Source organism: Astatotilapia calliptera, chromosome 3, assembly GCF_900246225.1.
Source record: "Astatotilapia calliptera chromosome 3, fAstCal1.2, whole genome shotgun sequence".
Taxonomy (NCBI): Eukaryota; Metazoa; Chordata; class Actinopteri; order Cichliformes; family Cichlidae; genus Astatotilapia; species Astatotilapia calliptera.
Genome location: NC_039304.1, coordinates 22,047,662 through 22,062,853, shown reverse-complemented (window position 1 = coordinate 22,062,853; position 15,192 = coordinate 22,047,662). Strand labels below are relative to the sequence as shown.

At 42.0% G+C, this 15,192-nt stretch overlaps 1 protein-coding gene across 2 annotated transcripts; it reads left to right on the top strand.

Moving 5' to 3' along the window:
• Positions 1-2,037: 2,037 nt before the first annotated feature.
• klc2 (kinesin light chain 2) lies at positions 2,038-15,183 on the top strand. Of its 2 annotated transcripts, none has more exons than XM_026162383.1 (14): positions 2,038-2,282; positions 5,170-5,415; positions 5,858-6,185; positions 7,310-7,526; positions 7,632-7,821; positions 7,979-8,152; positions 8,710-8,809; positions 9,624-9,673; positions 9,817-9,884; positions 10,385-10,493; positions 10,779-10,928; positions 11,116-11,240; positions 11,857-11,914; positions 12,060-15,183. In XM_026162383.1, exons 2-14 carry the CDS (start codon positions 5,188-5,190, stop codon positions 12,141-12,143), a joined length of 1,881 nt encoding a protein of 626 aa, XP_026018168.1. In that variant the 5' UTR covers positions 2,038-2,282; positions 5,170-5,187; the 3' UTR covers positions 12,144-15,183. The 2 variants fall into 2 exon arrangements, with proteins under 2 accessions (XP_026018168.1, XP_026018167.1); XM_026162382.1 differs by lacking the exon at positions 2,038-2,282 and adding an exon at positions 2,687-2,785.
• Positions 15,184-15,192: the final 9 nt, after the last annotated feature.

Sequence of the window (15,192 nt, the reverse complement as noted above, 5' to 3'; positions counted from 1 at the left end):
GCAGTGGTTCTTTTCCCCACTACATGGCAACCTCAAAACTATTTGCTAAATGTATGAACTCGTAGTGTTGAAATAGTAGGTTTTTCTAACTTTAGTATGGAAGTGTGGTACGGCATTTTTAAATTTGCGAAATTTGTACAATATTTGGAACGAAACCTTCAACTTTTTAATGTAAATTGTAGCTGGGCTCGAGTATCTGCTGTTGGAAGAGACCTCTAATTGAGTCAAAATGCTCTTTGCCTTGTAGTATTGTTAGTCAAATTATTGCAATGATGCGATTTCCTGAAATTAAGCGTAGTCTTGTCATGCCTCTTCAACTTGTGCGCTCAGAGGGAGATCACTGAAACTGAGCATTAGAGGTATTAAAAATCACTGCCAGAAACTAAAATGTGAAGAAATTGTGAGACTATCCAGAGATATGTAGGTTTTTGGTGGATGCTGATAGCCTGAAAACACCCTACATTAACAACAAAGTGATCCTTGTTTTGAAGTTATTGCATTGTCAACACAGTCTCATTCCTTATCACCTAACAAAAACTGATTTCACCCCATTTACATGTTCTCCTGCCGTCTCTCTGAACAAGCTGGTTGTTCTGTGTGTGTAAGTCCTGAAAGTGTTGCTGTGTATTTCTTTTTCTTTTTTTTTTTTTTTAATACCTGTACCTCTGTACCTGTGTCAATGTGTTTGTGACGATGGTTCTTCTGTCCTTGACTAGTCGTGGTTAGAGATTAGGAGCTGTTCGGTCCATCAGTAATCTGTCAGTGGTCAGCAGTGTCTTTCTCTCTCTGCCATCCTTCTGGTGATGAGAGAGTCTTCTTCTTCACCAAGCCTCCACAAGCTCACCTTTCTGAGAGCATGCCGTTACCCCCTCACATGTTTTAATTTAATTTAATTTTGCCACCTGTCTTCATGAAAATGTGAGTTACCTGTGAAAGCAGTAGATTTCTACCCGACCGAGGTTCTGCTCAGAACAGAGCGCCCTGAGCTTGTGGACTTGTGAAGAGTATTTTGCACATACCATCATTTCTTCAGCAGCAGTCTTCAGCTTTTTTGCCTTTTGCCTATAACAATACTATAAGAAACAATGATGCTTGTACATATCAGAATAGTACTTGTTATATTGTATTCTTTATTTTTTTGCTTTTGTTTTTTTTAATTTGACATGTTTTGTAGTACCGCTTTTTTCATGATTACGTTTGTCAATCAAACAGATGTGGGATGAGAAGTGGAAGTGTTTCATTGTTTCATTGTTTTTTTTAAATAAAGATATTCTTGATTTGTAGCCCTGTCTCCTCTTACTGGACTACAGATGTGTGCTTGTACTACAGCTCCATACAGCTTATTTCTGAAGTGGAACAAACTGATGCAGACACTGTAGCCTGTCTGGGTAAATATCACTTAATATGTGCTGCTCAATGACGTAAAATTGCAGAAATAATGGGAACTTTACTAATTATAGTCTTTGTTGGAGATAAACAAATAAAGCCATGTTAAAGTTGGAGAGTAAAATCAGATTTCTGATGAATGCATAAAGTGTAAAAAGTATAAATTAAGCTTAGCACATGATACTTATGAAACAAGGCAGCGGGTCCTGTGGATGGAGGATGCTGGTGACATCATCGGACAAAGAGCTTTAGCAAACCAAGAGAATTATATCCAAACTTCTGTTTTGTAAATAGTCTACGAGTTTTAAAAATTCATTATTCATATCAAGTGTTTGTATTGTTGTTGCTTTTATTTTTTTTAAAACAATCTTTTATCGTAACTAATCATCTATATAAAGATGTCGCCGAGTGAACGTTTTACAATAAATAATAATAATAAACTTTATAAAGCACACTTAAAAACCAAGGGTATGAGCAATTACGTTTTCCTATTTTACCTTAATGTTACTAAACAATACCATGCAAATAGCATAATAATTTACACCATGTCAATTTAGGTTATTATATTGAGTCTTGAGGGAAACTGAAAAATTCAGACGCTCGGATGTTGCGAGAGCGACAACTCGACTATACGCATGCGCAAGATGTATTCCCCGCCTTGACTGAAAAATGTCGAACGTGAATCATCTTAGTGCTTTTTCAATCTTTGGTTGGGGTCTCTGGGAACTCAGCCATTTCGTTTTCTCTGTCAAATTTTGAAGCACATCCACAAAATAATCAGTTTTATGCCGAATAAAGGTTCAGTCGTTTATTCTGTGAACACCGAGGTTAAAGTTAAAAACACAGCTAAATATTAGCTGTGTCCACCCCGTCATCTACTGTCAAGTGACAGCTGGGTAAGTTAAAGTGAAGAAAAACGTAAACAGCAGCTAGCCAAGGTGGCTTTTAGCTCAGTTAAACTTGTTGCCGTAATCGCATTAAAGTAAACTCAGTAGCGTGCGCGAGCTATTTCGGTTTATCTACAAATAACTGCAGGCGTGTTAATTCAACAAAGCAGGTGTGCTAGCGGCAGCTCTCGTCACCCAGCAGTCTTCAAAGTAAAGCTAATTTTAATTTAATGGCTGCTTTGTGAAGTGAATTTTAGAAAAACAAGCGGACCGTGTTTTCGTGTATTAGTACAAGTTGCTCAGCGTTGAGAGAGCACTCTCCGTTTCGTCCTTGGATGCCGTTATCTTCCCATTGCCACTTGTCTAACTGTAAATGGAGTTTTATTTTGAAAAACCGGCACCGGACGCTTGTTCGTTTTGGTAAACTTGACGCGGGTCTGTCCGGAGCATCACAACATTGTGCTGCCGCTTTGTTCGAGGCTCTGTAATTGCTGCGTTTATCTTCGATGAAGGTAAAACTGAGGATAAATAATAATAATACTTGCACTACGGTGCACTTAAACGGTCAGAATAGACTGTAGTTTATGTTGCATGAGGGCAGTTTGTCGGTATATTTGTAGCAGTGGGACGGCCAGGTCGATAAATCTGTCGCTAGAAATGAAGCATCGCTCTTTACGTGGTGTTTGTTGCGGGATTATGTGTGCATATTGTAAATAATGCAGCCCTGCGTGTGCTGATGATGATAATGATATAATAATGATACGCATCTCTGTGTTGTGTAACACCTTGGAGGATCGGGCCTGCACTGTTTACAAACAGGCTGCATGTCGGGACCAGACACATCAACACGTTTTCAGCGATGGACAGGCATTTATTTGGCCTTATGTTCATCGTCTGTTGTAGCTTTATGCTTTTTGAGCAGTGCTCTCTGCTGTCGGTCACCTTCACTGATCTGCCGACTTCCTCCCCGGCATTAGGCCTCGGCCATCCACCGGCTCCTGCCTTTATTCATGGCTCTGAAGGGTTTAATTCAAACGTGAGGGGTGTGCGATCGCGATCATTTCCTGCTGCCGCTCGTTTGTCCGCCCGCACAGTTCTTCTGCATTTGTGAAGCGGTGGACTTGAAAGGAAGCGTGAATATTGGTGCATTGCAGTCAAGTGTATGAGGCAAGATGGGAGGGGGTGGGAGAGGAGGATGGGTGAGAGAGGAAGGGAGGGAGCAGGAGAGGAGAACAGAACAGGTGCGCCTCCTCCATCAAAGCTGGGAGAGAGAGAAAGTCACGATGTTGCACATTTGGCTCCTCTGACGACCTCTTTCTCCTCCTGCTGCGGCTGCAACCCTTTCACTTACATCTGGTCAATATGGAGACAGTGCGCATGCTCAAGGCGGAAAGTCGCCGTTTACTGTGCCAGAAGTGGCCCACGGTTTGGATATTGGACTTTGTAAATGTTATCTAAATATTAATACGCAGCATGAATGTTTCTCTTTTCCTGGCTGGAAGGATTCACAGTGCACACGTGTATCTGCCAGGCTCATCATGGACATGACTAATCATGACTAATGATTTAAAGACCATATAGCACTACATTTACTGTGAGTACTCCCAGAAGATCAGGAAGTCAATTTAAAGATCTGCCTTGGTTGTGAGAGATCAGTTAAAGTTGTAAATGTATGATTGAGAATTACAGGAAAGAAGTTTGATATTCTGAGATTTAAAAAAAAAAGGTAAAAATACATAAATGTATTAGGAAAAAACATAAAAATTACTGTAAAAATACACTTTTCTAAAGGTTAGAGCTGTGAATATGTGAAGAAAAAGAAAAGATGGATGTTCTAAGAGTAAATTGGTTAGTTTATTATCTGGCATACATACAAAGAAAAAATATGCTCCAATGTTTTTTTGTATTAAAGATGTAAATTTATGAAGGGCAGAAAAATTCCAACTTAAATAACAGAATTTTTCTGAGGTTAAAGTAGCAAAGTTACACTAAAAAGTAATCTTTTTTTAGAGATAAAGATGTAATTGGAGAAGGAAACTCAAGTTTAAAGTCTAATATTCTCTGAGGCTATAATTTGATCCATTTGCTGGCTTTTTAAGAGTCTTTTACTTATTTGTATACAATGTATGAATCCAATTTCTAACCTACGACTGCTCAGTTATGCTGCTACAGATGTTGGGACATTTGTCTTAGTTTAAAATAACATTTCATCCAGATGTCCGTCTGGCTCTAAATCCGACGCCGCTGTGATAATCGTTGCCCCGCCCTCACAAGGTTAGCTTTGTTCACTGATCACTTCTCCTGTTAATTGGATTTGCTGGTCTGTGTTTGTTTCAGGCTAAATTTACTTTAATTATCCGTCCAGTATACAATCTCACAGACAACCTTTCTCTTTCTGTCTGATGTCGGGAAGCTTTTATACAGCATGCCTTCTGTTCATAACAAGACACGCTTGTGCTGCGTGGTTTTTGTTTTTCATCCATCTCTTTTAACTCCATCATTTACAGGATGATGCCAAACAGGAAATGAATCTCAGGAACAGTCCCTTCATTCGCGTTGTCAGTGTTTCTCATTTTGTTCTCCTCATTACTTTTGTTTGCGCCACATCATGTCCTTCAGTGTTTCCGGTGTGGTATTTCTCATTCATGAGCAGGTGGATAGAGGAACTGTCGGCAGCGCTGGGTTTGAGTCATAATATTACTCCACTATTTGTCTCATCTTTTGTGTCATTATGTCCTCACGCCGCAAATTAATCATCGCTCGTTTCTGTTTCTTTGCCACCTTCTGTGGCAGGATGTGGTTACACTGAACACCTAATGTTTTGAGGGTTTCAAGCAGGGCAGAATGTGAATCAGAAATGTAAGTAAATGTAGGTTTTCCTTCCCTTTTCTCACAGTGTGTGTGAAACCTGGCAATGTCCACCATGGTGTATCCACGTGAAGAAGCCCTGGAGCGACTGAGCCAGGATGAGATCGTCCTTAACACTAAGACCGTCATGCAGGGTCTGGAGACGCTACGTGGCGAGCACGCCCAGCTCCTAAACTCTCTGCTGGACTGCACCCAGCCACCTGTTGCACAAGAGAAGTCGGGGCTGCTGCGCAAGAGTCTGGAAGCCATTGAGCTGGGTCTGGGAGAGGCACAGGTGAGAGACAGACACTTAGGTTTTTGACGTTTACACTGAATTGTACACTGAAGTTCACACTCTATTGTGAACCTAATACAATAGGATGCTTTTATAAGGGTTTTTTTTTTTTTACAAAGGCAATAAACAGGACATCTTGGATCGTCACTAGGCGGCCTGATGGCTTTGTGATATATCATGCATGAAAGAAGCTTTGTTGATATAAATGAAGTCTTTTGAAACAAAAATTATACGATCCTTGTAAGGTGTGATTGGTGCATACATGCTGAATGCAGGTCGTTCTAACCTGTTGCTAGGCAGCATCTTAATATGTGATATAGATAAGAACCTCCTAATGTGTATCTGTGGACCAAGGTGTTTGTTCACCTCTTGATCATGTGGCAGAGTTGGTGCACAAAGAAACAGATATTTTTGTGATTTTTACAATTTCCTTTTACACCAGGTGATCATCGCCCTGTCCAGCCACCTGAGCGCCGTGGAGTCGGAGAAGCAGAAGCTGCGCGCTCAGGTGCGCCGCCTCTGCCAGGAGAACCAGTGGCTGCGGGACGAGTTGGCTGGAACGCAGCACAAGCTGCAGCGCAGCGAGCAGAGCGTCGCCCAGCTGGAGGAGGAGAAGAAGCACCTGGAGTTCATGAACCAGATCAAGAAGTTCGACGACGACGTGTCGCCCTCCGAGGAGAAGAACCAGAGCTCGGGCGGCAGCACAGGCGGAGACGCTTCAAAGGATAACCTGGATGACTTATTCCCTAATGATGATGACCAGGGACCAGGTATGACATCAGCAGAGAGGCCTTAATGGGATGACTCATTTTAAGATGAGTACATTGGGATTTTACTGATGAATTTGTGCTCAAGCCAGTCAAAGCCTCACATAAAGCTGAAATCTGTCATTTAATACAAGAATGATTCTGAGAGGCGCACATGTTATGTAGGGATTGTTTGTTTTTGGCTCCCATGTGACCAAGACAGTTTGAATGAATTATGATATAACGATTTGATGAGGTTAATCATCGGTTCACAGTACAGGCTGTCCACGGCCCAGTTTAACAGAGAGAGTGCCGAATGTGGTACACCACAGGAAGAGATAACTGGTAGCTCACTGGGTGTTCAGTCACTGTGCAGCGTTCACCTATGCACATGTAATGATGACCGACCACAAGCCGCCTTGTCTGATCTACTCATGCTGCAGCTACTTCAAGGAAACATCTGGCATGCATACACATGTGAGTTAAGAGTGGGCAGACATTTTATTTTAGTTTTACAGTTTTTAATCATTGCTTTATTTTTTATCTTAATAATATAGCACCTGTAGCCCTGAAGTCTGAACTGCAAGTCATTTAAATAGTTCAAACTTCTGTGCTATAGGTTTTTTAGCAGCTCTTCAACACAGCACATACAAAGATAAATCAGTTGTGTCAGTGTATGCAGCGTCTTTAGCTTTCCTGCAAATTAACCACACGCTACGTGCTGAACCTTCATTCGCTCTTACAGTGAAATATACATTCAGCCATAGTCTGAATGGCTAGTTAGCGTTCAGCAGCAGCAAGAGCATAACAAGCAGGAGAGAGGGTAGAGAGTACAACACATAGCTTTTAAAAGGCTTTATCTACTTTTTGGAGAACATGACTATCATCAAATTATATAAAGGAAAAGAAAATCTTGTTACAGAAGCTTCCTCCATTTCCTGCTGGAGTGCTGATCACTACAGCAGATCTGACTTCATGTTTTTTATCCACCATATGTTCTGCTTGGATCTGACAGTAACTTAGTTACTATTTTTGAAAACTGATGGAGTACTGAACAAATAATTCATTTGAGAACTTCATGTAACGCTTTAAAAACTTCTAGTAGGTAGTTTTGCTTATTCTCGACCATGCTGTGCTTCGTGTCACAGCCCAGCCCAGTGGAGAGGTGGCAGCCCAGCAGGGAGGCTACGAGATCCCGGCGCGCCTCAGGACGCTGCACAACCTGGTGATCCAGTACGCCTCTCAGGGGAGGTACGAGGTGGCTGTGCCGCTGTGCAAGCAAGCCCTGGAGGACCTGGAGAAGACATCTGGGCATGACCATCCAGACGTCGCCACTATGCTCAACATCCTGGCTCTGGTGTACAGGTGGGGGCTTGAGAGTGTGGACGCTTTTCATAAACTATTCATTGTTGTAAAATAAAGCCTCTGAACACAGCGCCATGGGTCTGTGCTTTGTGTTTTGTGCTCCAGGGACCAGAACAAATACAAAGAAGCCGCTCATCTTCTGAATGACGCTTTAGCCATCAGGGAGAAGACACTGGGGAAGGACCACCCAGCTGTGGCTGCAACCCTCAACAATCTCGCTGTATTATATGGCAAGAGGGGCAAATACAAGGAGGCTGAGCCTCTCTGCAAGAGAGCACTGGAGATCAGAGAGAAGGTACAATTGCAGTTTTGTTCATATTTGTGTTTTAGCAACTGAATCACCTTTTGATATAAAGGGTACATAAGCAGACAAGTTACCCAGACAGTCTCCATGTGGTCACGTGATTGTAGTTTGTTTTGCAAATGTGTGGTTGTCTCACTGTTGTAACCAGGTGCTGGGGAAGTACCATCCAGACGTGGCTAAGCAGCTGAACAACCTGGCCCTACTGTGTCAGAACCAGGGCAAGTACGACGAGGTGGAGTACTACTACGGACGAGCCCTGGAGATCTACGAATCCAAGCTCGGAGCTGATGACCCCAATGTGGCCAAAACCAAAAATAACCTGGTGGGAACTTAATTTGCACTACAGACTGTAAAGATAGATGTAGCGTCAGGGTGTAAAATGGCCAGCAGGGGGCGACTCCTCTGGTTGTAAAAATGTGTCTGGTTCTGTAAAGGTCTTTGGGAAAACTCCCCTGCTGTTCACGTGATTTAAGACGGTAGTAAACGCTGCCCTGATGAGCTTCTGGTCTCAGACACGGGATTAAAGTCTGAACATCGTGTCGCATTCAGTAATTTTTTTATATTTTCCCTTCAGAGCCAAAAAGGAGGATAAAGAAAATATTGATTTATGTTTGATTGACAAGCTGCTGTCTTATGAGCGTCCTGTGTCAGTCAAAAGGACAACAGCTAAGCGTTCACCTTGGGGCTTCTCACTGGGACCAGTTAAAATCTAATGTTGGCTATGCCCATCTTTTATATACAGTCTATCATTTGAACACCCTTCTGCCTCTTCACTGTTTCACTACCTTTATAGTTTTTTTCCCCTGTGACTATTTCACCTATTTCTAAGATATTTTATTGATCTGATCAGGATTGTCGGTGCTTCCTGTTTCTCTTTAGGCCACATGCTACCTGAAGCAGGGGAAATTTGCAGACGCTGAAGCTCTGTACAAAGAGATTTTGACCAGGGCGCACGAGAAGGAGTTTGGCTCTGTCAACAGTAAGTAGAGCCAACAGGCAAACAGCTGAGTCACACTGAAGTGACTGTATCAGATCCTGCTGGTCACAGAGTTACTCAAATTGCCAGGACTGGGCAGAGAGGAGCAGGCTGTGAGTCAGGCTCAATTTACATCAGAAGTCTTCCTGTTAGCCTTGTTTTTTTAGATTCAGGCTGTGGTTTGGTCACACCCTGACGGCCGCATCGCTCTGAGTTCTCAGCAAGTCAGAGGATTACACTGAAGCTCGCAAAGCAGCTTAATGCTGATGGTTTCCTCCCGCCTATCCAGCTAAGTCTATCAAACCCTTATGTGCTCACATGCTCAGCACGAGAGCGGGCTTTAGCTGGGTTTGGTGAGTGACAGCTGCTTGTTTACATGAAATCAAATGTGTTTACATAGACAGAGAGGCATTACCTCAAACTAAAAATGGGTAATTTCAGGATTTTGGTCATTTTTCAGGACAATTAAAATACTTTTTAAACTCAAATCCAACTCCATGCTGTATTTCAGGACTCTAGACAGTTCCTCCTTAATCATAACTATTATTTCCCTTTTAACCCAACGTTTTTTTATTTGACTGCAACTGCTTTTGAAGGGCAGCCATGGAAAATGTGCCTGAAATGACCAAATTACAGACCATATTAGAGGATATCCAGCAGACTGAAGTGTCATTCATAGTTATTGGGTTATTTTTATGATTTTAACAGTGCAGAACAATAAAAAGCATCTTAAGTCCTCTTCAGTGTGGGTTTGGTGGCCCACACATGATGTTCTTGTATAAAAAAAGTAATTATGTGATATTTCTGCCTGTTGCAGATGATAATAAACCAATCTGGATGCACGCTGAGGAAAGAGAAGAGAGCAAGGTAGGCAGGCAACACATACAGTGGGTATAAGGACAAGGTTTTTTTGTTGTTTTAACTTGCTGCCTATCGGACCAGCATTTTGTACTTGTCTCCTCCTGCTTTCTGACTCGTTTAATATTAATCTGTGTCACTCTTTCTTTCAGGGCAAACGCAAGGACTCAGGCCCATATGTAGAGTATGGGAGCTGGTACAAGGCCTGCAAGGTGGACAGGTAAATCAGACATTTAGATCCACTGGAAACAGGTCAAAGTCTAAACTGTCTGATCATGTATGTGACCTAACTGTGAATGTCTACCAAGGGAGGCTGCTCTGATCTGATGGCCTTTTTGTCTTTTTAAAAAGATGAAAAATGGTAACACAGAGGAACAGAACAGGGAAACTATCATCACCAAAAAGGAAGGGAAACAAAGCTCATTACAAATCTATGTTTGCCTCAAAAGACTAGAAGTTAAACCACTGACTTTATCAGTCTGTGGTTCGTCATTCTTCTAGTTTTATAGTAGAAACGGCACATTTCCATCCCTTTTGTTTGAGGAGCAGATACTTTGCAGACTGTGTAACAGTAAACTTCTCAAAGCAGCAGAGAGTGTTTGCTTTGTGGTTCAGTTTGGGAAAGGTCTAACGCTTGATTGTTTAACCCTGATTGATGGATTAGGTTACTTTTAAAAGATCTAAAGAAAAAAAAAGCTGGATTTCTTTCTTTCTCAACAGCCCAACAGTGAACACAACCCTCAAAAGCTTGGGAGCTTTGTACCGTCGCCAGGGCAAACTGGAGGCCGCAGAAACACTGGAGGAGTGCGCCAGCAAGTCACGCAAACAGGTGCAACAGGAACCCTCTCGACGACGGCCGTTTGGCCGTTTGAATTACCGCCTTTAGATTAGTCATCTGGGCTCTTTTCAGGGATTTTTCAGTTAAGCGAGCGGATTTGTTCAACAGGCATTCCAGCTACGATTTATTGGCTCATAAACTGTGTGCCAAAGTGATTTAAAGATCAGTCGTACTAATGTTTGCACATAGTAAAGAACACATGCTGCGTCTGCTGTTGTATAAAAGGGTTTTTTTTCAGGCCCTTGCATCACCCTTGTCTTTATTTTCCTCTCTCAGGGTATTGATGCCATTAACCAGAGTAAGGTGGTGGAGCTGCTGAAGGACGGAGGCTCTGGGAGCGACAGACGACACAGCAGGGAGGGAACGAACGGACCTGGTGGACAGAGAGGGGAGAACGAGGGCGACGACTCGGCTGAGTGGAACGGGGTAACATAAGTCTGGAAGCTAATAAAGTAGCAGTATGTGTTCACATTGACTGGATGTGACTACAGCGTAAACCACAGTGTGAATAATTTCATAAAGTACTGTGGAAATCCTTGTCTGTGAGTCTGTTCTAGCGTGCCTTAAAGGAGGTGTTTTTCTAAAGTTTTACTGTTGCACATCTCGCCCTCAGGATGGTAACGGGTCTCTGCGCCGCAGCGGCTCCTTCGGTAAGATTCGTGATGCTCTGAGAAGGAGCAGCGAAATGCTGGTGAAGAAGCTGCAGGGCAGCGGTCCTCAAGAACCCCGCAACCCAGGGTAAGACTACTGCAGCTGTGCAGTCAGGTTATAGTTATGGTTACTTCAGTTTTTCTTCTCGCCAGTCCAAATTACATTCGCACTTCAGTTCCCAAAGCTAAAAGTACATCTTCAAAAAATTCAGACCAATTATAACACTGTTCAAAACTGAAACATACGAAACTGAAACAAAGATGAACATCGTTGAACACACAGGACGTTGAAGCACAAGGATGATTCTCATAATGAATGTGCAAGCAGGAAATCTGCATCAACTGTGTGATGCTGTTGTGTCAACATGAAGAAGTAATGAGTCATGTTTCCAGCACGTTGTTGAATTGAGGCAGCTCTGAAAGAGAAACGGGGTCCAACCTGGTACTATAAAGGCGTACCTAATAAAGGGTCCAGTGGGTATATAGTTGAGTATAACATTTACAATTGAGCATGAAGGTTGCGTGACCTTGTAAATAAGATCCACGATGAAGCCTTAATTGCTCGGGAACCATGATGGGTGGTCTGCCTTGTCCATTCCTAAATATTACTCAAATCACTCAGTTTTGTAAAAACATTTTCTGTCTTTAACTCATTACTGAAGTTTGTGGTTTGAGTTCACTGGTAATCGTGTGTTTCTGTACAGAATGAAGAGAGCCAGCTCCCTTAACTTCCTCAATAAGAGCACCGAGGAAACCACACAGGTACTTTATTCCTCACAGCTGCAATTTCACTCAGGAAATTCTATCTTTCGAATTAAATATCGAGTCCAGGTGATTGTCTGTTACCTGACAGAATATGCACAGCGTTTCCTAACCCAAATACTAACACGACCTGATCTGCCTGCAGGATGTCAACTCTGGACTCTCAGACAGCAGGGGGCTAAGCGCCAGCAACGTAGACCTATCCAGACGCAGCTCCCTGCTCGGCTAGACCGGAGACGGGAGGCAGAAGCGGCCCGAGGAGGAGAGGCTGTTTGCAGCTCGGTTTGGTCCAACTACACACTTAAAGCTCAACGCCAGATCAAACACTTTGCGCCTGCAGCATATTTTTTTAAAGAACACTGGGGAGGAGGGAAAGCATTAGCTCCACACTCGAGGTCGTCCTCTGAGACGCCGCTGCTTCGCTGTATAAAACGCTGCCATCGATCAGAAAAGAGAATATTTAGATACACATTTCCGAGCATGCTGCTTACTAGTTCGTGGAACGTCTGCACCTGAACGCCTCGTGTTTTTTCTGGGGGGTTTTTGGGGTTTTTTCCACTCACAGCACCGTAGCAGAGCATCGTGCGTTATGACAGGTCGGTTCCTTCAGTCCAGATCTCTTATGTGCAGAAACTCAACCTTAGGTGGGCTAATTATAATCCAGGTCCAGTCCAGTTTCACCAGTAGCATGAAGTAGACACAGACACTAACCATCCACCTGAAGCATATTGCAGATGGTAAAAACGGTACTACCTGAAAGATAGAGCAGAGGTGTAACAAGAGGATACAAGCATCATTAGCACTAACCATTTCAACCTCACTTTATGCCTTTTTTATGTAAATACAGATTTAAATTATTTGGTATTTGATTCTGTGTGTATAGTGCACTGATTTATTTCTTTGTTTGTTTGTTTACACTTTATTTCTGGTAAAGAGGGTCTCATTTAGAAGTAAAACACTACCTGTATGAAGGGCGGAGACTGGAGATGAAGGAAAAGAATGGAGTGATGTGAAGGTGAAAGGTTAATGGGCATTGGTTGATTGTATCCGTGACACTAAATGTTGATAAATGTATTACCTCAACTGTTCATGTCCGATACCAAGTCGTCAAAGTTTCACTATAATCGTGTGCTTTAAATGTGACAGTACTGTATTTCTAGCAACAATCTTGCGATCTACTGAGCATACTTTGATGGGAAAGGTTATTCATTTCCACTGGATTGGGTTGTGACAGCGTTTGGGGGCAGAAACTGCAGTTTTTCATGAGTCAAAAGACAGAAAACGGGACAGAAAATTCATTTGAGGAAAGATTTTTTTTTTTTTTTTTTTTTTTAATTTTTGGGGGTTCACATCCTCTAAAATGATGCCGTTGCGTTCCTAGTGACTTAATTTAAAGTCACGTTAAAAGAGCTTTTAGGGGTCGTGCGTAATCCAGGACATACTGTTTCATGTCCCATGTCCTATTTTGCACTGCAGGTTTAGGAAAAGATCATGTTTTATGTTAAAATTCTGCCTTTCATAGCATTTCTGTTGGGAAAAAAAGTCCTTTACAGGAGTCCATGTGCGATGAGTTGACTCTAAAACGGCAGTATTTGACTCCTCGGTGTCCCTGAAGCCTCAACAGGGAGTTTAATCAAAGTTTGTTTTGGTACCTTTTACCTGAGCTTCATGCGACTAAATAATAAAGAAAATTTGATGTTTAAAAATAATGTGTTTACAATCATTACAGCAGGATATTGAAGTGAAAGTGTCTTTTAAAGCTGTGGGTAACCCTCTTAATTATTTGATCAGAGCTGATGCAGCCCATCAGCTGATGTGTTTACTGTCATTCCTCTTGTGAGTTTGTTGTAGTTTTTTCTGTATTTACTGTTGTTGAATGTGCATCATTTTGTGCAAATCAGTCCTTATTGTTACATTTCTTTATTTCTTTTTTTTTTTTCTCCTGGGTGGATCAGTCATCAGTCGTAATCAAATCCTCGCAGGGAGCTGGCTGATGGTGGTCCGTCCTCGCTGACTTTTTTTGTTGTTCTGAAGCGATTTTTTTGTTTTGGCTCTGAGCTTTTATGTCGACGGTACAAACAGCTGGTTATTTGAATGTTGATTTTTAATGTTGACTGTGCGGGGTCTGGTGGATTGTTGTTGTTTGCAAGCCAGGACGCTACTATCAGGAGAACTATCCGCCGAATGTACTTCTTATCATGTTAAAGCAAAATTAGGGTCAGCAAGTGATGTTACACCCTCAAGTTTTTCCATAACTTGACTTCATGACGAGAAAGTAAACGAAAAGGTGAATGTGAGTTCTAAAAAGGTGAAGGCAGGTTCGTGTGAGGCTGTTTTGCCATCGCCACGCAGCTACGGAAACCGAAGGCACGCTTTTTTTCTTTTTAATTTTTAATTAGCCTTCGATCTCTGAGTGGCGCTAAGTTTATCCTGTCTGCTTCAGAATGTGCGTGATGGTGCAGGTTTAATGAACGGAGGAAAGGAGGAGTACCGAAAGTGCAGGACGGAGTTAAAAAGAAGTGAGTGGAAGAGCTTTGGAAAGACGCTGGAAAAACATAAAGTGCTTTAAGTGTTGTTCACAGCAAATAATGTACAGAGTTATACATGTATGACCTTTATATACGCGTTTACTGTTTGTCACTTATTCACTCATAAGAATGATGGAAGACTCCTATAACCATACACACAATCTCAACACTGTCTAACTGTATGTGTGTGTTTATGTGTATATACATATATATTTAAAAATCAAATGGTGAAACACTAGTTTGTAGCTGAAGATCCAGTAAAGATCAGTGCTTCTTTCCAGTACACACCATCATATCAATACTTACCAGTACTGTAAGGTATTAATCATTCACTTCTACACCCTGGGTCGGTGCAGTGTAATAACTGGGATTTCAGGAGATGCAGACTCCTTAAACATGTCACCGCTAATGCACTATTTTCTCATGTGGGAGAACAAAACTGCTACGGCTGTAAATATTAATTTGTGATCAATGCAGCAGCAACAATTTGATCCAAAGCTTAAAAGAGAAATCTTGATTTCTGTGTGCTGTCTGTCCAAATGTGTATGGAGATCAGTGCATGTACTCAGAGCCACTGATGGTGATGTACGTACGCAGGCCTTCTCTCTTTTTTTTTTTTGTTATTTTTCTTTGTTTTTATTTTGTTGCTGATGATTTCATGCATCTTATTATGACGGGGCCAACCTAATGTGTATTTTAATCAAAGGTTCAATAAATGCAAATTCCACTTTTCAAACCAAATCCGCCTCC